Source organism: Lolium perenne, chromosome 7, assembly GCF_019359855.2.
Source record: "Lolium perenne isolate Kyuss_39 chromosome 7, Kyuss_2.0, whole genome shotgun sequence".
In the NCBI taxonomy this organism is placed as follows: domain Eukaryota; kingdom Viridiplantae; phylum Streptophyta; class Magnoliopsida; order Poales; family Poaceae; genus Lolium; species Lolium perenne.
Genome location: NC_067250.2, coordinates 49,509,945 through 49,537,892, shown reverse-complemented (window position 1 = coordinate 49,537,892; position 27,948 = coordinate 49,509,945). Strand labels below are relative to the sequence as shown.

Sequence of the window (27,948 nt, the reverse complement as noted above, 5' to 3'; positions counted from 1 at the left end):
TTGATCATAGTATATCATCCTCCTCTCTTGACCCTTGAAAACTTCCTCCGCACCAAACTCGAAACAAACTCATTAGAGGGTTGGTGCATAATCAAAAATTCACATGTTCAGAGGTGACACAATCATTCTTAACACTTCTAGACATTGCACAAAGCTAGTGGAAGGTAATGGAACAAAGAAATCCATCCAACACAGCAAAAGAGGCAATGCAAAATAAAAGGCAGAATCTGTCAAAACAGAACAGTCCGTAAAGACGAATTTTAAAGTGGCACCAGACTTGCTCAAATGAAAATGCCCAAATTGAATGAAAGTTGCGTACATATCTGAGGATCACGCACGTAAATTGGCATATTTTTCTGATCTACCTACAGAGAGGCAGGTCGAAATTCGTGACAGCAAGAAATCTGTTTCTGCGCAGCAATCCAAATCTAGTATGAACCTTACTATCAAAGACTTTACTTGGCACAACAATGCAACAAAACTAAGATAAGGAGAGGTTGCTACAGTAGTAACAACTTTCAAGACACAAATATAAAATAGAGGTACTGTAGCAAAATAAACACATGGGTTATCTCCCAAGAAGTTCTTCTTTATAGCCATTAAGATGGGCTCAGCAGTTTTAATGATGCACTCGCAAGAAATAGTAGTTGAAGCAAAAGAGAGCATCAAGAGGCAAATTCAAAACAAATTTAAGTCTAACATGCTTCCTATGAAAAGGAATCTTGTAAATAAACAAGTTCATGAAGAGCAAAGTAACAAGCATAGGAAGATAAAACCAGTGTAACTTCAAAAATTTCAGCATATAGAGAGGTGTTTTAGTAACATGAAAATCTCTACAACCATATTTTCCTCTCTCATAATAACTTTCAGAGGCATCATGAACAAACTCAACAATATAAGTATCACATAAAGCATTCTTATTCACATGCATAAAAGTATCATTACTCTCCACATAAGCATAATCAATTTTATTAGTTGTAGTGGGAGCAAATTCAACAAAGTAGCTATCATTATTATTCTCATTATCAAATATAGGAGGCATATTGTAATCATAATCAAATTTATCCTCCATAACAAAGTAGGTACTAAAAGACTACTATCATTATAATCATCATAAATAGGAGGCAAAGTATCATCAAAGTAAATTTTCTCCTCAATGCTTGGGGGACTAAAAATATCATGCTCATCAAAGCCAGCTTCCCCAAGCTTAGAATTTTCCATATCATTAGCAACAATGGTGTTCAAATCATTCATACTAATATGTTCCATAGGTTTTTTAATTTTTGCATCAAACCATCCATGTCTTAAATCAGGAAATAGAATAAGAAGCTCATTGTTGTCCATTATGCCTAACTAGTGTAAACAAGAAACAAAAAGATGCAATTGCAGGATCTAAAGGAAATAGCTTCGAGCACACACACAACGGTAACCGAAAAGTACTTTACCTGGGACCGGAGTATGAGTGCCTTTTACCTTTCCTCCCCGGCAACGGCGCCAGAAAATAGCTTGATGTCTACGGGTCTTCTATTCTTGTAGACAGTGTTGGGCCTCCAAGAGCAGAGGTTTGTAGAACAGCAGCAAGTTTCCCTTAAGTGGATCACCCAAGGTTTATCGAACTCAGGGAGGAAGAGGTCAAAGATATCCCTCTCATGCAACCCTGCAACCACAAAGCAAGAAGTCTCTTGTGTCCCCAACACACCTAATAGGTGCACTAGTTCGAGCGAAGAGATAGTGAAATACAGGTGGTATGAATAAGTATGAGCGATGTAATAACGGCGCGAGAAAAGTGCTTCTTTGGCGTGCGATTGATGGTAGTAATATTGCGAGGCGATATAAATGCGGTAAAACGATAAACAAGCAGCGATAGCGATATTTAGGAACAAGGCCTAGGGATCATACTTTCACTAGTGGACACTCTCAACATTGATCACATAACAGAATAAATAGATAGATGCTAGACTCTACACCCTCTTGTTGGATGATGAACACCACTAACTGTGTAGGATTACACGAACCCTCAATGCCGGAGTTAACAAGCTCCACAATATTCAATGTTCATATTTAAATAACCTTAGAGTGCATGACAGATCAACATAACCAAACCAAGTACTAACATAGCATGCACACTGTCACCTTCACACTACGAAAGGAGGAATAGATCACATCAATACTATCATAGCAATATTTAACTTCATAATCTACAAGAGATCACAATCATAGCCTACGCCAAGTACTACACGATGCACACACTGTCACCATTACACCGTGCAGGAGGAATAAACTACTTTAATAACATCACTAGAGTAGCACACAGATAAATTGTGATACAAAACACATTGCAATCATAAAGAGATATAAATAAGCACTTCACTATGCCATTCATAACAGTGAATAAGTATTCTGTGAAATATAGCCGAAGAGACCCACACGGTGCACACACTGTCACCTTTACACACGTGGGACAAGGAGTCTCCGGAGATCACATAAGTAAAACCCACTTGACTAGCATAATGACATCTAGATTACAAGCATCATCATATGAATCTCAATCATGTAAGGCAGCTCATGAGATTATTGTATTGAAGCACATAGGAGAGAGATTAACCACATAGCTACCGGTACAGCCCTTAGCCTCGATGGAGAACTACTCCCTCCTCATGGGAGACAGCAGCGTTGATGAAGATGGCGGTGGTGTCGATGGAGAAGCCTTCCGGGGGCACTTCCCCGTCCCGGCGGCGTGCCGGAACAGAGACTCCTGTCCCCCAGATCTTGGCTTTGCGATGGCAGCGGCTCTAGAAGGTTTTCTCTGGTTTCGTCGAACGTGATAGGGTTTTCACGACGGAGGCTTTAAGTAGGCGGAAGGGCAAGGTCGGTGGAGTCACGAGGGACCCACACAACAGGGCGGCGCGGGCCCTAGCCTGGCCGCGCCGCCTTAGTGTGACGCCACCTCGTGGCCCCACTTCGTATCTCCTCCGGTCTTCTGGAAGCTTCGTGTGAAAATAGGACCCTGGGCGTTGATTTCGTCCAATTCCGAGAATATTTCCTTACTAGAATTTATGAAACCAAAAACAGCAGAAAACAGGAACTGGCACTTCGGCATCTCGTCAATAGGTTAGTTCCGGAAAACGCATAATAATGACATATAATGTGCATAAAACATGTAGATATCATCAATAATGTGGCATGGAACATAAGAAATTATCGATACGTCGGAGACGTATCAATCACCTGATCCAGTCTTACAACAAGAGTTGATCTAATGATCAATTACAAAACACATAGCGGAAGAAACGTAGTAGCGGTCCATCTGTTCCACAGGCAACGCTTGACGTTAGGAGTAGTCCTAGTTATCATAGACGTCCTGCTGTCCATCCTCTTGGTACTGGTGCTCCTCTTCATAGTCTGGTCATTTGAATAGCCAGGGACAAAGCCATGAGTACTTTAAAGTACTCGCAAACTAATACTAGTGTAAGCAATATCAACTATAGTAAGGGGGTTCTAAGCTCTAGGTTCATTTGCATAAAGCCAGTTTTATTTCATAAGCATTTAGTAATAAAAGACTCTTTAGTTGCCTAACTAACTCAAGTGGGAACATTAGTATCATTCCCACAACTTTGTTGTGGTCAAGTCAAAGTCATAATTCAAGTTCAAGTCACAAGTCACCCGTCACATGTCACATTTTGAAATGATCTGATGACGGAATAGTATGGCCTTTCCAATTGCCCATGACCGCGGGCGCGGCTATTCGAATAGGTTTACACTCTGCAGAGGTTGTACACTTGTGCCACAACTTTTGATTACATCCGTCAGGGATAGCCCTGAATAATCATACTCAGTATGCGGATCATCAACCATAACCTTTCACTTACATACCCTAGTATAGGCACCTCTCCCCATGAGCTTGACCTCCCAGTGAGGGCAAACCGCCAACCTGGGAACTGCACAGGGCTTGGGTAGGACAGTCACCTCATTTCACGTCATTTCACTTTTCACGGAGGCAGCCTCGGCATAACCCCTATGACGCTTGTTTAGAGGGAACCCATACTAAAGTGCATAAGTTTCTAGTTAAGCCTTACCCATAATCAGGTATTGTGGGGGTACTCTAAAATTGGAATGGTATCGCATCCGAACCCAACCATCAGTTTTTGTCAAAGAGTCACCTTGTCATTCAAAGATCGCATTCACCTTCAAAACTTTCAATAGAATGAATCATCATTCCAAGGTTTTCAAAATCATTTGCTTCACAAGTTCCCATCTAGAGTAGTCAATTTTAGTTTCGCACTAGCAACTAATCATGAGGGGTGCTAACTAAGTTTTAGCTCTCTAGGCTAAGTTTGAAGCTCTGGTGATACTCTACTCTTGTACACAAATTCACTACAACAAGTAAACTTTGGTAAATCAAAGTAATGTTAAAGCAAGATAAAACTTGGGTTGGATGAATAAGACTTTAAATACCAATACTAGTGCCATAGTCTCTTGCACTAGTAACTTGGCAATAGTAGAACTTGCATTGGTAATAGCTTGCCTTGGTTGGTGTATTGATCAAGGTGTTCTTCTTCTTCTTCGTAGAAGTCTTCTTCCTCGTAGTACTTGGTACTAGCGTCTATAAATGAATACGAGGTACACAATCACCAAACAAATACTTAAGTAGACTAGTAACCATAATGGTTCACACAAGATGACCTATTATCATCACAAGCATCCATACTAGGGTTTTACTTCTATTTCCTTTGAAAAGTAATTTCCTCTCATTGAAATATTTATTATGGTTTCTATTTATTTCCTTTGAGAAATAATTTCCTCTCATTGAAAATTACTAAGGTTTAATATCCTCAAATAATAAGTATGAGATCATGTTGACCAAAGTCAACACTTCATATTTATCATTTGGGAAAATGATTTAAATGAGATAAAATATCGCATACCATTTAATCATTACTATTTTGGAAAAGGATTTAATATTCTCAAGTAATAACATATGGGGTCATGAAGACTAATGTCATCACCTCACATTGAATTACTTAGAAAAATGATTTAAATGAGATGCTACATCTCATAGAATTTAAATACTATTTTTGGAAATAATTTAAATGAGCTAGAAATGACTACATAGCCATTATTTGAATCTAGCCCATGATCATTTGAAACAACCATGTCATATTTTTACATATTCAGATATACAATATGAAATGTGATTTTTGAGAGTTGGAATCAACTCAAAATAATTTATGGTTGATTTTTAATAAATGTTTGAATTTTGAAAAGGTACTGCCTTGTCATTTTTATTGTAAGTGATCTATAATAAATGTAGGGTTGAGACCAGTTGGGTTGGTTAGACAATTTCATAAGCTTTCCAGAAATAGAAAATTCATCAAATTTGGCTCAGTAGATTTTGTTCTATTAAATTTTGAATTGGGCACCAATATTGGATTTCAATTAAATGAAATAGTTCGAATTTGAAATTACTGGGCTGCGCGGGAATATTAAACGGGCCGGCCCAACTGTGCTCCAGTGCGCAGCGGGCCGCCTGACAGCGGACCCCACATGTCAGTGGCTTTTAAAACCCGAAGCGGTACGCGTGAGGGTGGACCGTAGGATTAGAAAGGAATCGGACGGCGCACAGGCATCGTTGTCTCCGGCGAGATCACACCCTGGTCGCGGTGGGCTAGGGGGTCGGAGAGCTCACCGGTGGCCGGCGATCGTCGGCGATGAAGCAGAGCGACGTTGCGGACGATGACGGTTCTCCTGGTACAAGCGGCGGCTCCTGGGGTGGATCCAGTCGACGGCTCCTTCTGCGGCGGCTCCGCGGACTCCGGCGAGCAATTGGCGAGCTACGGGTGAAATTGGGAGGTGGCGCTGCTCGAGGAGAGGTTCTGAGAGGACAGAAATCGATTAGTGTGAAGGAAACGAGCAGGGGAGCGCTCTATTTATAGGGTCAAGGGGGTGCTACGGCTCATGGGCATGGCGGTGGTGGCGACGGCGTTTTGGGCGGCGCAGGGCCAAGTCAAGGACGCATGACTGTTCACTAGGTCAGGGCGGGCACGATGCGCGTCATGGCATTGAAAATGGTGGACGAGGGCGACGTCGTCGTCTGTCACGCGGCCAGCGGAAGTCGTCGACGATGACGGCGGCTACAGCGCACGCGCGGGCCAATGGGGATGTCTGGGCGCTTGCTGAGGTCATGGCGAGGTTACGGGCAAGAGGAGAGGGCGATGGGAGGATGAGGCTGACGGGGCGCGACGATGCTCTGGCGTGTCTAGTGGCGCGTCCGTGCGCATGCTGGCGTGCCTGGGCGTGTCTGGGCGCATCGCGTTCTGGTTGTTGCATGCGTCTCCTGAGCCAACGGCGTGCACGGGCGTGACCTGAGGAGTGATGGCAAGGTCCAGGACATGCTGATGGTGAGAGGAGAGGGCTGGTGAGGGAGTTGGCATGGTGATGACAAGATGCCACGGCATGGTGATCATTTGGTCAAAATGGTACTTGGCACAGTGGTGGAAAGGTCTTGGCTTGGTCCAGGGGGTTGAGGAGAGGATGTGTGCTGACTTAGGCATGATAGTTTAGGATAAAACATGTTGGATAATAACATGTCTAGAGTTGGCAGATTAGTGCATGCCAAGTGTTCGACACAATGGCCGCATGAATAAATTATTTGAATTTTGCCAAACTTTTGCATGGATGTGATTCAAATAATGTTTGGCTTCTAATGATGGTGTTGGTTTGCAAAATGGAGGTGGTTTGAGCAAATCCAAAATGTGTATGATCTTGAATCTGATTTGGTGTTGCCACTTTGCTTGATTATATTAAGCAATTGAAAAAGAATTTGCTAGGTTTGGTCCTTACCAAAGATGATCCTCTTGATGATTTCTTGGATGAGGTGCAAAGAGTTGAGAGGTTTTAGTTTAAAAGTTTCTTAATATAGGGGCTCAAAGTGGGTACCCTGATATAAAATGTCAAAATGACCATTATCATATGTGAGTAGGTTTTGCTTTGTATTTTGATTTGTTTGATATTTCCTTGATTCAAATGTTGTTATTATTGGTTTAATAATGTTATCCAACCATTGAAACAAAGTAAAAAGGCCTAGGTTGAGATTTGGCAAAAATGGCCATAAGCTCATATGTGGATTTCATGTTTTTATTTTATTTTCTTTTTCTTTGACCAAAGGTCATTGTTTTGGGTTCATTGAGTGTTAGGTTAAGTTTACTAATGGTTTCCAACCATTTTGTTAAAGTAAATATGGCATAGTTCATTATTTGCAAATATGGGTATTTGCTCTCATATGTCTTTTTCTTTTATTTTACTTTTCTTGTGCTTTGTTTCTTTTTGACCAAGATCACAACATATAGGCATGATCATTATGCACACCATATAACTCAATTAAAGTTTTTGTTGGTTCCAAATTTTGGAAATAGGGAAATTGAATTTTTCTTTGTTTTGAAAATTTTGGGGTGTTACAAACCTTCCCCCCTTAAACAAAATCTCGTCCCGAGATTTAAGAAAAGTTAGGTTCCTAAGAGAGATTGGGCAGATGGGTTAACAGGAAAACATACTTGGCATGGCATTGGGTGCTTCCTGGGCTTCGGTGGCATTCATGCGGTAGTAACGGCCGTTGCGGTTGTTCGGGTTCCTTCCAGTGGAGACACGGCGTTGCTGCTGAGTAGGTGCAGCGGTATTGGGAGCAGTCTTGGCAAGCTTCTTGGGGCACTCATTGGAGTAGTGACCCGTAACTCCACACTCATAACAATTCACAGTTGACTTGTCCTTTGGGGCAATGGGTACAGTGTTGCTTCCATTCCTTGGGGCAGTACTGGTGTTGTTGTTACCATTCGGGTTGTTGTTGTTGTTTTTGGGGTTGTTGTTGTGGTTGTTGTTGTTGTTGCCTCCGGGCTTCGGGTGTCCTCCATTGTTGTTGGTGTAGTTTGGACTGAACATCTGAGCAGGTGGCTTGTTGTGTCTTGGGGCAAATCCTCCAGATGAATTGTTGCGGTACTTCTGTGCATTGCTGGGTCCATTCTGGTGCATCATTCTGCGCTTGCGGTTCTCATTGGCTTGGTGGAGCTTTCCTTCCATCTGGATGGCAGAATCCACTAGGGCTTCCAGGTCAGCGAACAGGATGTTCACAAGTGCAGTCTGCATCTCATCATGCAGTCCATTCAGAAATCTCTCCTTCTTCTTCTCGTTGGTGTCGGTTTCATCCGAGGCGTACCTAGACAAAGTAAGGAACCTGTCACGGTATTCCACCACGGACATCCTTCCTTGCTTGAGTTCTCGGAACTCATCTCTCATCTTCTTAATCAAACCCTGGGGCACATGGTACTTGATGAACTTGAGTTTGAAGTATTCCCAGGTCATCATCTGTCCTGCATTCATTGCACGGGTACTAGTCCACCAGGCTCTGGCAGGTCCTGACAAATCGTGGGTGGCAAACAGTACTTTCTCTGCAGCTTCAACTCCTGCAACTTCCAAGTTGTTCTCCATTTTTTGGAGACAGTCATCTGCATCTAGGGGCTCTTCAGTCTTGCTGAACATGAGTGGGTTAGTGTTCTGGAAATTTTTCAGCTTGGATCCAGGATGATCATGGTTTCCATGGCCTTGGTTGTTCTGGGCAAGCTGCTGTAGTACGACAAGGTTGGCTTGTCGCTCAGCTCTTTCTACTTCTCTATCTGCCATCATCATCAGTAGCATCTGCAGCATTGCATCTTGGTTGGTGCTGCGGGTTGGAGGGGCCATCTGAATATTTGAGGTAGATCATAAGATAAGAGGAAATTTTCTATGGTTTGTTTGGTTTAAAGTTTAAAAAGTTTCAAAACTTGAGTAGTGTTGAGGGGGTAAAAACCAACAACACTTTTTCATTCATACCAAACATCACACATTACAAAGCTAACACACCGTTGGTTTTAGGAACCGTTCATTCGTTCTACGATACAAGGGGACAGATACCAACTCACACCTACTCAAGTGCTTTAGTGATACTACTCTTCATCCGGAAGGGTAGGTTCTTCGTCTTCACGGGTAATGTGCTTGGCGAAAGGCGCGGGCGTTGTCCAACTCCTTGCGGGTCTTGTACATCATGAAGTCCAGGTATGCAACATAGTGGTTCATCTCCGGGTGCGGTGGCATGGTTATTGGTCTTCCCATGGGGTCATGTCTTGGGTAGTAAAAGAAGCGAGTGTTCTTGATCTTGTTCACATTTTTTCCACACAGACGGGCAATTGCTTCCTGCATGGCTTTGGCTATTCCATCCTTCCAAGTGTTTCCCCTCACAGAAAACCATATGGTTTTCCAAATTGGGGCTCCAAGCTTTCCTCTCAGGTCTGCAGTAACTTCCCACCGAGGTGGTTTTCCCGACTGATTATTGAGTGGTATTCCAAAGAACTCGGGATACGGACGTCCTAAATATTCAACTAGTTGCTCCAGATCCTTCTCGAACATTAGGTCTCCTCCGTGGCCAAGCTGATAGGACTCATAATGGTACTCCATCTGTGAAGAATTAGGATGAGTAAGTTAGAGAAGTGAGCAAGTGTGTCAAAATTTTATGTAGAATTACAAGGAAAAGTAGAGCATGGATTTCTCATTTTGAAAAGATCTCAAGGTTAAGAGTGAGAATAACTTTTCGTAAATATTTACTTCCTTTGTTTTGAAACTAATTTTTTCAGACGTCCATTCTAACTAGGGTCTCCTAAGGTCAAAAAATGGCTCTGATACCAACTTGTCAACACACGGATTTTTAAGTCCACATGCCTATTATGTCATACATCGCAATCCAAGGAATATTGTTTTTGCGAGACATAATAGATTGATATCTGATACGTCTCAAACGTATCTATAATTTCTTATGTTCCATGCTAGTTATATGACAATACTCACATGTTTTATATACACTTTACATCGTTTTGATGCATTTTCCGGCACTAACCTATTAATAAGATGCCGAAGCGCCAGTTCCTATTTTCTGCTGTTTTTGGTTTCAGGAATCCTACACAGGAAATATTCTCCGAATTGGATGAAACAAAAGCCCACGGTCTTATTTTCCACGGAGGATTCCGGAACAGCGTGAAGCACACGTCCGTTGGGAACACCAAGAGGAAGGTGTGATGCGTACAGCAGCAAGTTTTCCCTCAGTAAGAAACCAAGGTTATCGAACCAGTAGGAGATGAATGCCACGTGAAGGTTGTTGGCGGAGGAGTGTAGTGCGGCGCAACACCAGGGATTCCGGCGCCAACGTGGAACCTGCACAACACAATCAAAATACTTTGCCCCAACTTAACAGTGAGGTTGTCAATCTCACCAGCTTGCTGTAAACAAAGGATTAAACGTATGGTGTGGAGAATGATGTTTGCTTGTAGAAAACAACAGAGAACAGAGTTTGCAGTAGATTGTATTTAGATGTAAAAAAATGGACCGGGGTCCACAGTTCACTAGTGGTGTCTCTCCAATAAGAAATAGCATGTTGGGTGAACAAATTACAGTTGGGCAATTGACAAATAGAGATGCATACATATCATGATGATTACTATGAGATTTAATCAGGGCATTACGACAAAGTACATAGACCGCTATCCAGCATGCATCTATGCCTAAAAAGTCCACCTTCGGGTTAGCATCCGCACCCCTTCCAGTATTAAGTTGCAAACAACAGACAATTGCATTAAGTATGGTGCATAATGTAATCAACACAAATATCCTTAGACAAAGCATTGATGTTTTATCCCTAGTGGCAACAGCACATCCACAACCTTAGAACTTTCTGTCACTATCCCAGATTCAATGGAGGCATGAACCCACTATCGAGCATAAATACTCCCTCTTGGAGTCACAAGTATCAACTTGGCCAGAGCCTCTACTAGCAACGGAGAGCATGCAAGAACATAAACAACACATATATGATAGATTGATAATCAACTTGACATAGTATTCAATATTCATCGGATCCCAACAAACACAACATGTAGCATTACAAATAGATGATCTTGATCATGATAGGCAGCTCACAAGATCTAACATGATAGCACAATGAGGAGAAGACAACCATCTAGCTACTGCTATGGACCCATAGTCCAAGGATGAACTACTCACACATCAGTCCGGAGGCGGGCATGGTGATGTAGAGCCCTCCGGTGATGATTCCCCTCTCCGGTAGGGTGCCGGAGGCGATCTCCTGAATCCCCCGAGATGGGATTGGCGGCGGCGGTGTCTCTGGAACTTTTTCCGTATCGTGGCTCTCGGTGATAGGGTTTTCGCGACGGAGAGTTTAAGTAGGCGGAAGGGCAGAGTCGGGGGAGGCTCGAGGGGCCCACACCATAGGGCGGCGCAGGCCCCTCCTTGGCCGCGCCGCCTTGTGGTGTGGCCACCTCGTGGCCCCACTTCGTACCCCCTTCGGTCTTCTGGAAGCTCCGTGGAAAAATAAGACCCTGGGCGTTAATTTCGTCCAATTCCGAGAATATTTCCTGTGTAGGATTTCTTAAACCAAAAACAGCACAAAACAGGAACTGGCTCTTCGGCATCTCGTTAATAGGTTAGTGCCGGAAAATGCATATAAATGATGTAAAGTGTGTATAAAACATGTGAGTATTGTCATAAAACTAGCATGGAACATAAGAAATTATGGATACGTTTGAGACGTATCAGAGCCCATCATTAAGATGAAAGTCAATGATATTGATTGTAATGATTTATGTGATCTTGGTGCAAGTGTTTCTGTTATGCCTAAGAAACTTTATGATATGCTTGACTTGCCACCATTGGAAAATTGTTATTTGGATGTTAATCTTGCTGATAATTCTATAAAGAGACCTTTGGGGAGAATTGATAATGTTCACATTACGGTTAACAATAACCTTGTCCCCGTTGATTTTGTTGTCTTGGATATTGAATGCAATGCATCTTGTCCTATTATTTTGGGAAGACCCTTTCTTCGAACTGTTGGTGCTATTATTGATATGAAAGAATGAAATATTAAATATCAATTCCCTCTTAAGAAAGGTATGGAACACTTCCCTAGAAAGAAAATGAAGTTTCCTTTTGATTCTATTATTAGAACAAATTATGATGTTGATGCTTCATCTCTTGATGTTACTTGATTTGCACTTTCTGCGCCTAGCTAAAAGGCGTTAAAGAAAAGCACTTCTTGGGAGATAACCCATGTTGTTTTTATTTTGCTAATGTTTTGTTGTGTCTTGGAAGTTGTTACTACTGTAGCAACCTCTCCTTATCATGTTTATTTCGTTGTTGTGCCAAGTAAAGTCTTTGATAGTAAAGTTGATACTAGATTTGGATTCCTGCGCAGAAACAGATTTTTACCTGTCACTAATTTGAGTAGATCTCTCTGTAGGAAACTCGTAAAATGCTGAAAAAATTCATGCGTGATCCTCTGATATGTACGCAACTTTCATTCAATTTGAGCTTTTTCATCTGAGCCTGTTAAGTGCCTTGAAAAAATTCGTCTTTACGGACCGTTCTATTTTGACAGATTCTGGCTTTTATTTCGCATTGCCTCTTTTACTGTGTTGAATCGATTTCTTTGTTCCATTAACTTTCAGTAGCCTTGGGTAATGTCCAGAAGTGTTAAGAATGATTGTGTCCTCTCTGAATATGTGAATTTTTGATTATGCACTAACCCTCTAATGAGATTGTTTTGAGTCTGGTGTGGAGGAAGTTTTCAAGGGTCAAGAGAGGAGGATGATATGATATGATCAAGAAGAGTGAAAAGTCTAAGCTTGGGGATGCCCCCGTGGTTCATCCCTGCATATTTCAAGAAGACTCAAGCATCTAAGCTTGGGGATGCCCAAGGCATCCCCTTCTTCATCAACAACTTATCAGGTCACCTCTAGTGAAACTATATTTTTATTCCGTCACATCTTATGTGCTTTACTTGGAGCGTCTGTTTGTTTTTGTTTTTGTTTTTTGTTTGAATAAAATCGGATCCTAGCATTCCTTGTGTTGGAGAAAGACACGCTCCGCTTTTTCATATGAACACTTGTGTTCTTAGCTTTACTTTAATGTTCATGGCGAAGTTGAAAGCTGCTTCGTTGATTGCTATTTGGTTGGAAACAGAAAATGCTTCATGTGGTAAATGGTATATTGTCTTGAATAATTTGATACTTGGCAATTGTTTTGAGCTCTCAAGTAGATCATGTTTAAGCTTTTGCATCATGTAGTTTAAACCTATTAGTGGAGAACTACTGTAGAGCTCGTTGAAATTTGGTTTGCATGATTGGTCTCTCTAAAAAGTCTAGATATTTTCTGGTAAAAGTGTTTGAGCAACAAGGAAGACAGTGTAGAGTCCTATAATGCTTGCAATATGTTCTTATGTAAGTTTAGTTGTACCGGTTCATACTTGTGTTTGCTTCAAACAACCTTGCTAGCCAAAGCCTTGTACTGAGAGGGAATGCTTCTCGTGCATCCAAAACCTTGAGCCAAAACCTATGCCATTTGTGTCCACCATAACTACCTACTATGTGGTATTTTTCTGCCATTCCAAAGTAAATTTCTTGTGTGCTACCTTTAAAATTTCATTCCTTGTCTTTGCAATACATAGCTCATGGGAAAGTAGCCTAAAACTATTGTGGTAATGAATATGTCGCTTATGTATCTTAGTTCTTATAAGTTGCTTGTTGAGCGGTAACCATGTTTCTGGGGACGCCATCAACTTTTTACTTTGTTGAATATCATGTGAGTTGCTATGCATGTTCGTCTTGTCTGAAGTAAGGGAGATTTCTCATGATTAAATGGTTTGAGTATGCATATTGTTATAGAAGAACATTGGGCCGCCAACCAAAGCCATGTATCATGGTGGAAGTTTCAGCTTGGACATTAATCCTCAATCTCTTATGAGAATATTATATGTTGCTGAATGCTTAAGCATTAAAGAGGAGTCCATTATCTGTTTTCTATGTTGTCCCGGTATGGATGTCCTTAAGTTGAGATCTATCAAAACTGAGAAATCAAATGCGATCTATCTCCTTGGACCTTTGTACAGGTGGCATATAGGTACCCCTTTGTGACACTTGGTTGAAACATATGTAATGCAATGATAATCCATGGAAGTCCGAGCTAATTAGGACAAGGTGCGGGCACTATTGGTATTCGATGCATGAGGCTTGCAACTTATAGGAGGTTTTATGCATAACACATATGAATTATTACTACCGTTGACAAAATTGTTTCCATGTTTTGAAAATAAAAAGCTCTAGCACATGAGTAATCCATGCTTCCCTCTGCGAAGGGCCTTTATTTTACTTTATGTTGAGTCAGTTTACCTACTTCTTTCTATCTTAGAAGCAAACACTTGTGTCAATTGTGTGCATTGATTCTTACATGTTTACTTATTGCACTTGTTATATTGCTTTATGTTGACAATTATCCATGAGATATACATGTTACAAGTTGAAAGCAATTGCTGAAACTTAATCATCCTTTGTGTTGCTTCAAAACCTTCTATTAAGAATCTATTGCTTTATGAGTTAACTCTTATGCAAGACTTATTGATACTTGTCTTGAAAAGTACTATTCATGAAAAGTCTTTGCTATATGATTCAGTTGTTTAGTCATCATCTAGACCATTGCTTCGAATCACTTCATTCATCTCATATGCTTTACAATAGTATTGATCAAGATTATGATAGTAGCATGTCACTTCAGAAACTATCCTTGTTATCGTTTACTTACTCGATGGCGAGTAGGAACAAAGCTTGGGGATGCTTGATACGTCTCAAACGTATCTATAATTTCTTATGTTCCATGCTATTTATATGACAATACTCACATGTTTTATATACACTTTACATCGTTTTGATGCATTTTCCGGCACTAACCTATTAACAAGATGCCGAAGCGCCAGTTCCTGTTTTCTGCTGTTTTTGGTTTCAGAAATCCTACACAGGAAATATTCTCAGAATTGGACAAAACAAATGCCCACGGTCTTATTTTCCACTTAGGATTCCAGAACAGTGAAGAAGAGTCGGAGGCGGCCAGCAGGGGGCCACCCCATAGGGCGGCGCGGCCTGCCCCCTAGCGCGCCCAGGTATGGGGAGCCCACCCCCTGGCTCCCCCGACACTGCCTCTTCGCCTATATATTCCTCCGTATCGGAAAATCCTAGTATCGAGAGCCACGATACGAGAAAAGTTACTGAGACGCCACCGCCGCCAATCCCATCTCGGGGGATTCAGGAGATCGCCTCCGGCACCCTGCCGGAGAGGGGAATCATCACCGGAGGGCTCTACATCACCATGCCCGCCTTCGGACTGATGCGTGAGTAGTTCATCCTTGGACTATGGGTCCATAGCAGTAGCTAGATGGTTGTCTTCTCCTCTTGTGCTATCATGTTTAGATCTTGTGAGTTGCCTATCATGATCAAGATCATCTATTTGTAATGCTACATGTTGTGTTTGTTGGGATCCGATGAATATTGAATACTATGTCAAGTTTATTATCGATCTATCATATATGTGTTGTTTATGTTCTTGCATGCTCTCCGTTGCTAGTAGAGGCTCTGGCCAAGTTGATACTTGTGACTCCAAGAGGGAGTATTTATGCTCGATAGTGGGTTCATGCCTCCATTGAATCTGGGACAGTGACAGAAAGTTCTAAGGTTGTGGATGTGCTGTTGTCACTAGGGATAAAACATCAATGCTTTGTCTAAGGATATTTGTATTGATTACATTACGCATAGTACTTAATGCAATTTTCTGTTGTTTGCAACTTAATACTGGAAGGGGTGCGGATGCTAACCTGAAGGTGGACTTTTTAGGCATAGATGCATGCTGGATAGCGGTCTATGTTCTTTGTCGTAATGCCCTAACTAAATCTCATAGTAGTCATCATGATATGTATATGCATCTCTATTTGTCAATTGCCCAACTGTAATTTGTTCACCCAACATGCTATTTATCTTATTGGAGATACACCATTAGTGAACTATGGACCCCGGTCCATTCTTTACATCTGAAATACAACCTACTGCAATCATTGTTCTCTATTGTTCTTTGCAAACAAACATCATTCTCCACACCATACGTTTAATCCTTTGTTTACAGCAAGCCGGTGAGATTGACAACCTCACTGTTAAGTTGGGGCAAAGTTTTTTGATTGTGTTGTGCAGGTTCCATGTTGGCGCCGGAATCCCTGGTGTTGCGCCGCACTACACTCCTTCACCAACAACCTTCACGTGGCCTTCATCTCCTACTGGTTCGATAACCTTGGTTTCTTACTGAGGGAAAACTTGCTGTTGTATGCATCATACCTTCCTCTTGGGGTTCCCAACGGACGTGTGCTTTACCGTCACAAGCAATATCACAGAACATCATTCATTACAAACCATAATCGTCTTACAACAAGGGATCACCTGATCCAGTCTTAAAACAGGAGTTGATCTAATGATCAATTACAAAACACATAGCGGAAGAAACGTAGTAGCGGTCCATCTGTTCCACAGGCAACTCTTGACGTCAGGAGTAGTCCTAGTTATCATAGACGTCCTGCTGTCCATCCTCTTGGTACTAGTGCTCCTCTTCATAGTCTGGCCATTATAATAGCCAGGGATAGCCATGAGTACTTTAAAGTACTCGCAAACTAATACTAGTGTAAACAATATCAACTATAGTAAGGGGGTTCTAAGCTCTAGGTTCATTTGCATAAAGCCAGTTTTATTTCATAAGCATTTAGTAATAAAAGACTCTTTAGTTGCCTAACTAACTCAAGTGAGAACATTAGTGTCATTCCCACAACTATGTTGTGGTCAAGTCAAAGTCATAATTCAAGTTCAAGTCACAAGTCACCCGTCACATGTCACATGTCACATTTTGAAATGATCTGATGATGGAACAGTATGGCCTTTCCAACTACCCATGACCGTGGGCGCGGCTATTCGAATAGGTTGTACACTTGTGCCACAACTTTTGATTACATCCGTCAGGGATAGCCCTGAATAATCATACTCAGTATGCGGATCATCAACCATAACCTTTCACTTACATACCCTAGTATAGGCACCTCTCCCCATGAGCTTGGCCTCCCAGTGAGAGCAAACCGCCAACCTGGGAAATGCACAGGGCTTGGGTAGGACAGTCACCTCATTTCACGTCATTTCACTTTTCACGGAGGCAGCCTCGGCATAACCCCTATGACGCTTGTTTAGAGGGAACCCATTGACATAGGCATCCCAAATGGGCCTGCCGAAGATAGTACCCGGGGTTTACTGAAGGCCCACTACCCGAAGAATAAGAAGATTCGGAAGCCCAAGATAGTATTAAGGAAAGCTAGAGTTGTAATAGAAAGTCTTATTTGTAATCTTGCGGGATGAGTTAGAAACCTTCCCGGACTTTGTAACTTGTACAGCACGAATCCCTCGGCTCTGGCTCCTATATAAGGTGGAGTCGAGGGACGCAGAGATCATAAAATCATTTTTTACAAACCCTAGTTTTCATAATCGTCGAGTACTTTTCGGCTGAAACCTTCGAGATCTACTTGCCCTCTACTTCCAACTAAACCCTAGCCTACAATCCATAGGCATTGACAAGTTGATACCTTGTCAATTGGCGCCGTCCGTGGGGACTAGAGGCGTAAGGATCTGATCTCGATGGCACGTTCAAGATCTTCGACATCATCAACCGCAAGCAACGCAATGGATCGAGGTAAACAGATCGCTGCTGGTCCTGTCGATTTTGTTCCTCACCCACCCTCCCGTTTGGATGCATATGCGTATCTGGCGGAGCCTATGGAGATGACGTTCGGAAGGTTTCGCTTTCGCGCCGAGAAGGAAGGATCGTATCATGTCGAAATTCCGATTTCGTCGGGATCGTCGGCGGTCGATTCCGATTTTTCAAGCTATACATCGTCAACCGAATCAGGAGAAGAAGAAACTTCGTCGACACGCTACGTCAGTACCAGGGCAAGAGAGAAACTCGCCAAGATCTTCAGCGACATGTCATTTGAGTCATTTGCGGACTCATATATAAGCGATGGCTCAAGCAGTGTCGACAGTTACGACTTCATCGACAAATCTACTACAGTGGGCAAGGTCTTCACCAATCTCAATGATGGTGTCACCAAACCCAACATAGATCTGAACACAAAATATCATCAGATTTATGTCATTGGAGAGCCAAGCAATGACCAAGAGGAAACATCTGAGGCTTTCGACGATCTGGGAAATCCATACGTCGATCCCTCCGATCTGCGACGAGGCCTGGGCAATAAGTACGTCGGGCCACAGCCGCGACACAGAGTTCAACTCCCGCAAGCAGCGTGGGATAGAGCCGCGAGAGCTATGGACGGCTCAGAACCAATGGCCACCACAGCCACGCCAGAGGAATTGCAAGCATATCAATATAGGCTCGCACGAGCTGCAAGAGAATTGGAAAAATAGACAGCTGAGTTAAACAGAAGAAAGGAGGCAGCTTCTGCATCCAGCAGGAGAAGGGCAGAGCTGAGTCGACAATCTAGAACTTCGGGTGATAGCCACAGGGAGGCTCGGAACAGAGCAAGATCAAGGTTACAACACATACCCGAAGCAGAAACAGAGCACTTGGTCCAAAACCTCGACATGTCCTTTATGTCGATAGATACAAGAGGAAACATCATCCCTAAGAGACCAGAGGCTGGGTATATGGCGACACATGCTTTTATCCTCGCATCTAAACCACCTCCAGGAGATCCAAGGGAAACACTATACAATATGGCGGTAGCAGGAGTTGGAGCTATGGGGACAGCGTTTGTATCAACGCCTCCCGAAGGAGCGGCAAGGCAAAATAGTCCACGACCTGCAGCAGCAGCAGCGGCAGCCCCTGAAGGACCAAGTGGAGCAAGAGACACGGCAGCACAAGCAAGGGTCGACAGAGCGCGGCAAAGCAGAAGGGAACATCGGCAATCTCCAGAGCTTAACGACGAGGATATGTGTGGCTTGCCGTGCTTCACGAGGAGAGTCCGAAAAACTCGAGTCCCTTCAGGATTCAAGTTACCTGACAACTTCAAGAAATTCGACGGCCTTCAAGATCCAGAGGATTGGCTAGTTGATTATCTCGAGACAGTGAAGCTCACAGGAGGAACCAGGGCAACAGCTATGCAAAGCATCCAGGTGCATTTGAGTGGAGCCGCACGATCTTGGATAAAGAAACTTCCTCCAGGATCTATCGACAGCTGGGAAAGCTTCGAGGACGTGTTCGTCAAGAACTTCAGGTCCACGTGCAAAAAACCTGCGTCGTTAGAGGAGTTGAGAGCATGTCGACAAAAGCCAGACGAGCCAATGAGAAAATATATCCAAAGGTGGAACATCATCAAAAACTCGGCAGAAAATATATCTGACGAGAGAGCGATAGATGCGTTTGTCGCAGGAATCAGGCGTGGAGATTTTGTCGAGGACTTGGGAAGGACCAACCCAAAGACAGTATCCGCGTTAATGGAAATAGCAAACAGATGGGCAGATGGAGAAGATGCTGTCCACAACAAACGGCACAGGTCGCCAGAGGAGGACCGTGGTCGAAATTACCAACCGAGGCGACGATTTCCTCGGCAGTACCCGAACTATGATGCTCCAGGACAAATTTCGGCAGGTTTTCGGGCAAACACAGGAGGAAACAACAGAGATGATTATCAGAGAAGCAATGAGCAGCGAGGCGATAATAGAGACGATTCTCGAAACAACAGGCAAAATAGCGGGCCTAGGTTCCCGAGGCCTTTCGTGTCTCCCGAAGAGATGATGAATGGGCCGTGTCAGATGCACTTTTTCCTCGGCAGCAACGGAAAAAGACAGTCAGGACATCTGCAGAAAGATTGTCGCAATTTCCAGGCAATGTTAAGGTGGGCAGAGCACGCTAACGCTCGAGCAGCACAGAGAAATCCTCGAGAACCCAGGAGCGAGATTCACTTGCCACCTCCTCCCGTGATTACAGAAGACAATCGACATCAGCTCAGAATAGCGGCAGCACCACCACCACCACCTTACGTTGATCCTAACTCCAACGGAGCGGTGTCGATGATTCAGAAGGGAAGGCCATCCAATAGAGCTCAGAAAGTAATCTCACGACAGGTGTTCATGGCAGAAAAAATGCCTCCACCAACAGTCGAGTATCTTAATTGGTCAGGGCAAGATATTGGCTTCACCATAGCAGATCATCCGCAGCAAGTTCCTCGACCAGGACAGTCAGCACTTATCTTACCAGCAGTTATTGCGGGATTTGATGTCTCTCGAGTGTTCATAGACGGCGGCAGCAGTTTAAACCTTATGTATGCAGATACATTGAGGAAGATGAACATATCCCTAGCAAACTTGAAACCAACAGACACGAGGTTCCATGGTATCACACCGGAGAAACTAAGTTATCCATTGGGGAAGATCAATCTCGACGTTCAGTTTGGAACCCGAGAGAATTATAGAATCGAGAAGCTGGAATTTGAAGTTGTGGATTTTCCGTCACAGTACCATGCTCTGTTGGGACGACCAGCATATGCTAGATTTATGGCGGTGCCACACTATACATACCTGTTGTGGAGGATGCCTGGACCGAAGGGACCAATCACAGTCAAAGGAAGCTTCGCCTTAGCCGATAAGTGCGATAAGGATTTTCATCGGATATCAGAAACTTTCGGGATGCAAGCTGAGTATTTGGCGTCAAGAAGTATGACTGACTACGACGTGCTGCCAGACGTTGGAAGGCCAAATAAAGAATCAACTTTCAACACCAAGAAAAATTCTAAGGAGGTGCAGATTCACCCGACAGACCCAAAAAAGACGACGTCCATCGCAAACGACATGGACCTCGCATAGGAAAGCGCGCTCGTCGAGTTCCTCCGTAAGAACTGGAAAATCTTCGCATGGTGTCCAGCTGACATGCCAGGAGTACCCAGGGAACTTGCCGAGCACCACCTAAACTTGGATCCACTAGCGAGACCAATCAAACAACCTTTGCGGCATTTTTCGGAACCAAACCGCAAGGCCATACTGTCAGAAATCGATCGACTACGAGAAGCTGGTTTTATCAAGGAGTTGCACATAGAAGCCACATGGGTAGCAAATCCTGTGATGGTGCCGAAGAAAAACACTAAGGTCCTTCGCATGTGCGTCGACTTTACGTGTCTCAATAAACATTGTCCAAAGGATCACTTTCCCCTCCCAAGGATCGATCAAATTATCGACTCCACGGCTGGATGTGAACGTCTTTCCTTCCTGGACGCATATTCTGGTTACAACCAGATCAGATTGAAAGAAGAAGATGAAGTAAAGACAGCGTTCATCACACCTTATGGCGTGTTTTGCTACTGAACAATGCCATTTGGTCTGAAAAACGCGGGAGCAACATATCAGAGGATGATGCAGAAGTGTTTGGCGACACAAATTGGGAAAAACGTATAAGTATACATCGACGATGTCGTCATAACGTCAAAAAAGGGGGCAACACTGATCGAGGATCTCAAGGAAACCTTTGACAACCTCGACAAATTCTGCCTCAAGCTGAACCCGACGAAGTGTTCTTTTGGCGTTCCAGCAGGAGAACTTCTGGGGTTTCTAGTTTCAGCAAGAGGAATTGAAGCAAATCCCGACAAAATACAAGCTATCGTAACAATGAGGAAGCCAACAAAGTTGAAAGAAATACAGCAGCTAATTGGGCGAGTCGCAGCTTTGAGCAGATTCGTCGCCAGGCTGGGAGAAAAGCGTTACCATTTTACGCTCTGATAAAGAAAGGAGAGAAATTCCAATGGAACGAAGAGGCCGACAGAGCTTTCGAGGATTTGAAGCGCACAATCTCGACACCACCAATCTTGGTGGCGCCGAAGGAAAAGGAATCTCTCCTGCTGTATATTGCAGCCACGCCCCAAGTGGTTAGCACGGTGCTAGTTGTTGAAAGAGAAGAAGAAGGAAAACTCCATGGAGTGCAAATGCCAGTATATTTCATCAGTGAAGTTTTATCGCCTTCCAAACAGCGGTACCCGCAGTACCAGAAACTAGCATATGGAGTAATTGCAACGGCAAGGAAGTTGCACCACTATTTTTCGGCACACCCGATAATAGTAGTCAACGAAGCACCTCTTTCAAATATACTGAACAATCCAGAAGCTACAGGGCGTGTCTCCCTTTGGGGAATAGAACTTTCCCCTCAGGACATCACGTATGAAAAAAGAAAGGCGATCAAGTCGCAAGTTACGCGCATTTCATTGCAGAGTGGATGGAGCTACAAAACACGGGACCCCCAGATTTGTCGAGAACCTGGACCATGAACTTCGATGGGTCCAAGAGAGTAGAAGGAGCTGGCGCACGAGTAGTACTTATATCACCTGAAGGCGACAAGTTGAAATACGTCCTTCGGATGACGTTCCCTAACGCATCCAACAATGAAGCAGAATATGAAGCCCTCATACACGGGATGAAGATGGCGAAAGCTTGCGGTGCAACTCGACTAAAAATCTTTGGCGACTCACAATTGGTGGCTCAGCAAGTTATGAACCAATGTGACGCAGTCAATGATAGCATGATGGCATACAAGGAGGTGTACAATGAGCTCGAGAAGCTGTTTGATGGATGCGAGGTAAATCACATCAGTAGATTGAGCAATGATGAAGCCGACGTTCTCGCAAACATCGGGTCGCAGTGCCTCCCAATCCCGCCAGGAGTATTTTGGGAAGAAATAGCGGAGAGATCCACGAAGCCAAAAAAGGTGCAGAAAAAAGCAAAGGAAGAGAAAACTTCGGCGCCCCTCAAAGAAACCACGGAGGACGAAGAAGACCAAGAGCTTGTGATGATGGTACAAATTCCTTGGATGCAAGCATATATATCGTACATCCTCAGGAAAGAAATACCCGACGATCCTGTTGAGGCAAGGCGAGTTATTCGACGATCCAAAGCTTTCACAGTGATCAAAGGGGAATTATACAAGCGAAGTATTTCAGGCGTCCTGCAAAGGTGTGTCACACCCGAAGAAGGAAGAATAATTCTGAAGGATGTACACGAAGGAATATGTGGCCACCACGCAAGTAGTCGAGCTATTGCAGCCAAGGTTTTTCGGGCAAGATTCTATTGGTTGACAGCAATCGAGGATGCCAAGGAAATAGTACGAACCTGCGACGCGTGTCAAAGGTTCGCCGCAAAACCTCACTCTCCAGCGGCAGAACTAACACCAATACCATTGTCATGGCCCTTTGCCCAATGGGGACTCGATATGGTGGGCAAGTTGCACAAAGCTTCGCCTGGAGGGTATGAGTACTTGCTGGTCGCTGTCGACAAATTCACCAAGTGGGTAGAAGCGAAGCCAATAAATTCACCAGATGCAGCGTCGGCAATAAAGTTTGTGAAAGGCCTCGTTTTTCGGTTTGGGGTGCCTCATAGTATTGTTACAGATAATGGTTCAAACTTCACATCCAAGGAATTCAAGGAATACTGCGCAGAAGTAGGCATTAAATTGCACTTTGCGTCAGTTGGGCACCCGCAAACTAACGGACAAGTCGAGAAAGCCAATGGTATCATCTGCAACGGCCTCAAAAAGCGCCTGCTAGGACCGCTTGAAAAAGCTCGACATACTTGGCCAGAGGAATTGCCAAGTGTTTTGTGGAGCATCCGAACAACACCAAATACGGCGACACAAGAAACTCCGTTTTTTCTCGTCCACGGAGCCGAAGCAGTACTACCAATTGAAATAGAGCATGATTCTCCAAGGGTAACAGAGTATGACGAAGAAACATCGCAAAAAGCTCGGGAGGATCATATGGACGCACTCGACGAAGCTCGCGATGAAGTACTTTCACGAGTCACCAAATACCAGCAAGACCTCAAAAACTACCACAGTCGACGGTTAAGACCAAGATCTTTTCAAGTTGGGGATTTGGTCTTGCGGTTAAATCAAAAAAGTACTGAGAAGCTCGAATCACCATGGTTGGGGCCTTACGTTGTCACGGAAGTCATCGACGGAGGCGCATACAGGATCAAGGACAAGAAGACAGGGGCTCCCGAGAAAAACCCCTGGAACGTAGCGCAGCTCAGGCGGTTCTACGCCTAGAGTCGAAATATAGTCCTTCTCTGTAAAAATACAATGTACTGAAACGCCCGCGAGTTTTCAGACGCACTCTTTTCCTTTTCGGGGCACCGAGTGGGACCGGAAAGGTTTTTAATGAGGCGGGCTCGCGGTGCTGCAATATAATAAAGATAGTGGAGATATATTTCTTATTATTCGACACGCTCGGGGGCTCAACGCCTTCAAGTCTCAAAATACGCACAATATAGACAAACTAGACTTACCGAAATATTTCGCCTTGGTACACTTATACCTCGCCAAATATAAAAATCGGAAGCTAACAATTATAAATATAGTCTACACGGAAAAAATCTTATTGCTTTGGTCTAAGAACCTCGCAACAAAAATATAGAACTTCGACATTAAGATACTCGGAGGCTTGCAACCTGTTTGGTGAAAAAATAAAGATATCTTCTTACGGCAAGAGGAAAAATCTTCGAGATAGAAAAAACAGTACAAAACTCTAGCCAGAAGGCTCGGGGGCTCCAACAATATAAAGCACTTTACAATATACAAACAAATTTCTTCGGAAATAAAAAAGAAATCAAAAAAAGATACAGACATAATGTTTTCCAATATGGTACAAATCAGTCAAAGCCTAAAATACTATCTATGGACAAGCCTCTGGTTGTTTTATGTTCAGCATAGGACCCCTTGACGAAGAATTCTGAGTCCATCCGAAGAAGCTCATCTATCATCGACTCGGCCACAGGAGTTACCATCTCATTGATTGTGTCAATATCATTTTTTCGCCACGATTTCTTGGCCAGGCAATCAGCAACAATCTTCGTCAGGTCTAATTTTGGATGGCAAATATTTATCATAATCATGGCGAACCTTGCTCCAGCAGTTAATTGAGCTCGCACAAAATTATGAATGCGGGGAGCATCTCTGAATATCTCCAGCAATTCAGGAAGAGTTTTGGGAACTTCATTTCGAGGAAAAAAGTCTTGTAAACAAGGGTTAATGTTGTCGTGCAAAAATTGAGAAATTCGCGCACTTGGCAAGCACGATCTTGGAACCTGACAATTTGCTGGGTTCGTTCAGGGGAGGCCCAGAATAAACAGCCATGGTTAAGGGAAAGATTGACAAGAAGATTTGTTCTCTCATTTACTCTTCGATCTTCGACGGCAGCATCAAGAACCGAGCCTATTAAGCGACAAGGCAAGAAATTTGAAGGGGGGCACAGCAAAATAAAAAGGAGGCATTGTGAGGTTGGAAAAACATACCTAACATATCTGTGCTAGCCTCCAACATTAGCTCGAGCATGCTATTTTCTCGGGTAGTGGCTCCCTTTGCTTCCAATACAGCAGTATCCTTGGCAGCCATAGCCTCTTTGGCTTGTTGGAGAGCAAGTTTTTCTTGTTCGGATGCTTTCCGAGACTGTTCCATCATTGCCAGAGTTTGTTTCTTCATGGATTGAAGTTGTTGTCGAAGTTCTTGCAAATCCTCCGAGAAATGTTTGCTCGAAGAACCTTCAAGGGGGTCGTTATCAACTAGCATTTTCTTCGAGAAGGAAGAAGCAGGTGAAACATCGGCAGAGCAAGGATTGGTCGAATAGTTATCAAATATTAACTGGAAAAGAAAGCACCAGGATCAACGATAGTGCCAGAAGGAATTTCATTAATTTCTAGAAAAATTTACATAGACATTACAAAAGAAGTTTCTCCAAAAGAACTACCAGGATAATTGTCGCCACAGCTAAATTGGCGACAAGGGCAAAAGAGACAGAGAAAGCAAAAAATAAAGAGGCATGCAACTAGACCTCCGGCCTCGATGAGCTAGGAGTTGAAGATGGCTTGATCCCGAGATAGGCCAGAATTTTCTTCGTATTGGGTTTGGCTGCCTTGATCAAAGACCGCCATTTTGTTTGCTCTATCTGCTCGGTGTCGCCAACCTTCATCCAGTCAACAGTTTGTTGGCTGTCAGCGACCAAGGCAACAGTGCTCTCGACAGCAATCTTCATGTTCTCCTGGCGCATTTTAAGCCCAAGGTCCTCTGATGGATTGAAGCTCTGGGCAAGGGCAAGGAAAGTCTTGGGCTCCTCTTTCTTCGGGAAGAAGTAGGGGAATAGCTTCGACAATCCTGCGTCAGCATTCACCACGCCTTCACGAATTTCGGATCCGTGAAACTCCAGATAAGAAAGTGCGTCAAGGAGAGGATCATTGTCGGGATTCTCCAGATCAAACTCTTGGTTTGTTTGGCCTGCCACAGGAAATAAACGTTGGTCAAAAGCAAGAAAAAGCAGGTCCTATAAAAAATAGAAGGGATCGATAAAATTACCTTTGAAGCGCCGATTTTGCGAATTCAGGCGCTTGAGGATTCCCTTTTCATGAGCAGCCTGTGCGGCTTTGTGCTCATTTAATGCAGCTTCAGCATCCTCAAGTCTCTTCTGCAGCTCCTCGACACTAGCAGCTTTTGCCTTGGCTTCATCAGCCTCTGCTTTGGCTTCGCTAGCAATAAGTTCGGCTTTCTTGCGGGCCGCTTCACTTTGCTCCAGTTTTTGAGCAAGAGTGTCGGCAAGCTTGTTGGCCTCTGCAAGTTTCTCTGTCGAAATAGAAAAGAAAGGTAAAAATTGCGACAAAAAAAAACAGGAGCAAGAAGACAGAAACAACGACAGCAAAAAAGTTATTACCTTCAGTTCTGCTGGCATACTCACGGTACCCAATGAATTGGGATCCGATGCGAACAAGCTCTTTGATCATGGGCTGTCAAAGAAGAACAAAGAAAGAGAAACATCGGTATGGAAAAAGAATGAAGGCGTAAAAAAGCAAATAGAAGAAATATAGATATTGGCAAGAAAATTAAAAAAAAAACTTACATCATCCAAGAGCGGAGTAGAAGAGCTACCCAATTGAGGGGAAGGCTCAATGATCGTTTCAATCATTGTCCTTTTTGGTGAAGGAGCAAGGGGGCTTGATGGCGGAGTAGTGGTGACGACGTTTTGTTGAGGAGGCGAGGATTCTTCTCCTTCAACTAGCGTATCCGAGGCAAGTAAAGTATGTGACGTGCTCGTCCGAGGAGCCACGTCAAAAGTTGGTACTTCTTCCTCATCATCGCTGTGATTAAAAATCGACAGCATAAAAAGCAAGACAAGACAAAAATTTCGAGTACAGAAATAAGGAGAAATAAAAATGACTTACGAGCTGATGAGGGATTCAAGATAAGGATCATAAGCTGCCTTCTGACATGAAGGATCAACTTCTTCGGCTTTGGAAGTGCCAGAATCTTCGACGTCATTCCTCTTCCTTTTGCCTTTTGGAGAAACAGCGGGAGGAGGAGATAGTGCCGACGCAGTGCCTTCGGAAGATCCCGCAGATTTTCGAGAATCCACGGGTTCATTCACAAAAGACGGAGCTTCTTGATTGTCATCAGTGACAATGGCCCTTTCTTCGACTTCTCCACCTTCAGGAAGAGGAGGAAGCGAGACAAGGTCTGGATGATTCTGTGCAAAATAAAGTAGGGAGAGACGTCAGAAAAGAAGTTACAAAAAAGTTAGCAAAGCAACAACAAGAAAATAGACAAAGATTACCTGGGGGAGTGGATTGGCGGCGCTGAATGGTTTTACACGACAAGAAGCAGGGACAGGATCTTTTTTGCTGAGAGATGAGATTTTTCGGACAAGCTTTTCCAAGTCTTTGACCTCCAAATCCACCGACAGCCGATCTTCATCCTTCTCGCCAGCATATTTCCAGAGAGGATACTTGCGAGCTTGAAGTGGCTGCACTCTAGTCCTAAGAAAGTATGCAGTGATTTGGATACCCGATAATTCTTTGCCGCGAGTATTTTGCAACTCGTGGATACGGGCCATCAAGGTTTCTGTCGACGCCCTTTCTTCTTCGGTGGCCTCCGCGTCCCAGGAGCGGCGGCGAAAGATTTTCTCGGCGCCATCAAAAGGAGGGATGTTGTCCTCCGCACATCCATGGTTCTCCTCCTGAATGTACAACCACT

The 27,948-nt window shown here is 43.6% G+C and overlaps 1 protein-coding gene across 1 annotated transcript; it reads right to left on the bottom strand.

Moving 5' to 3' along the window:
• Positions 1–6,179: 6,179 nt before the first annotated feature.
• On the bottom strand, positions 6,180–26,702 carry LOC127313287 (uncharacterized). The gene is made up of 4 exons (XM_071823889.1): positions 26,633–26,702; positions 26,281–26,544; positions 25,844–26,202; positions 6,180–6,362 (listed from the first exon to the last, which is right to left on the bottom strand). The coding sequence occupies exons 1-4, from the start codon at positions 26,700–26,702 to the stop codon at positions 6,180–6,182; spliced, it is 876 nt and encodes a 291-aa protein (XP_071679990.1).
• Between the last annotated feature and the right edge of the window lie 1,246 nt (positions 26,703–27,948).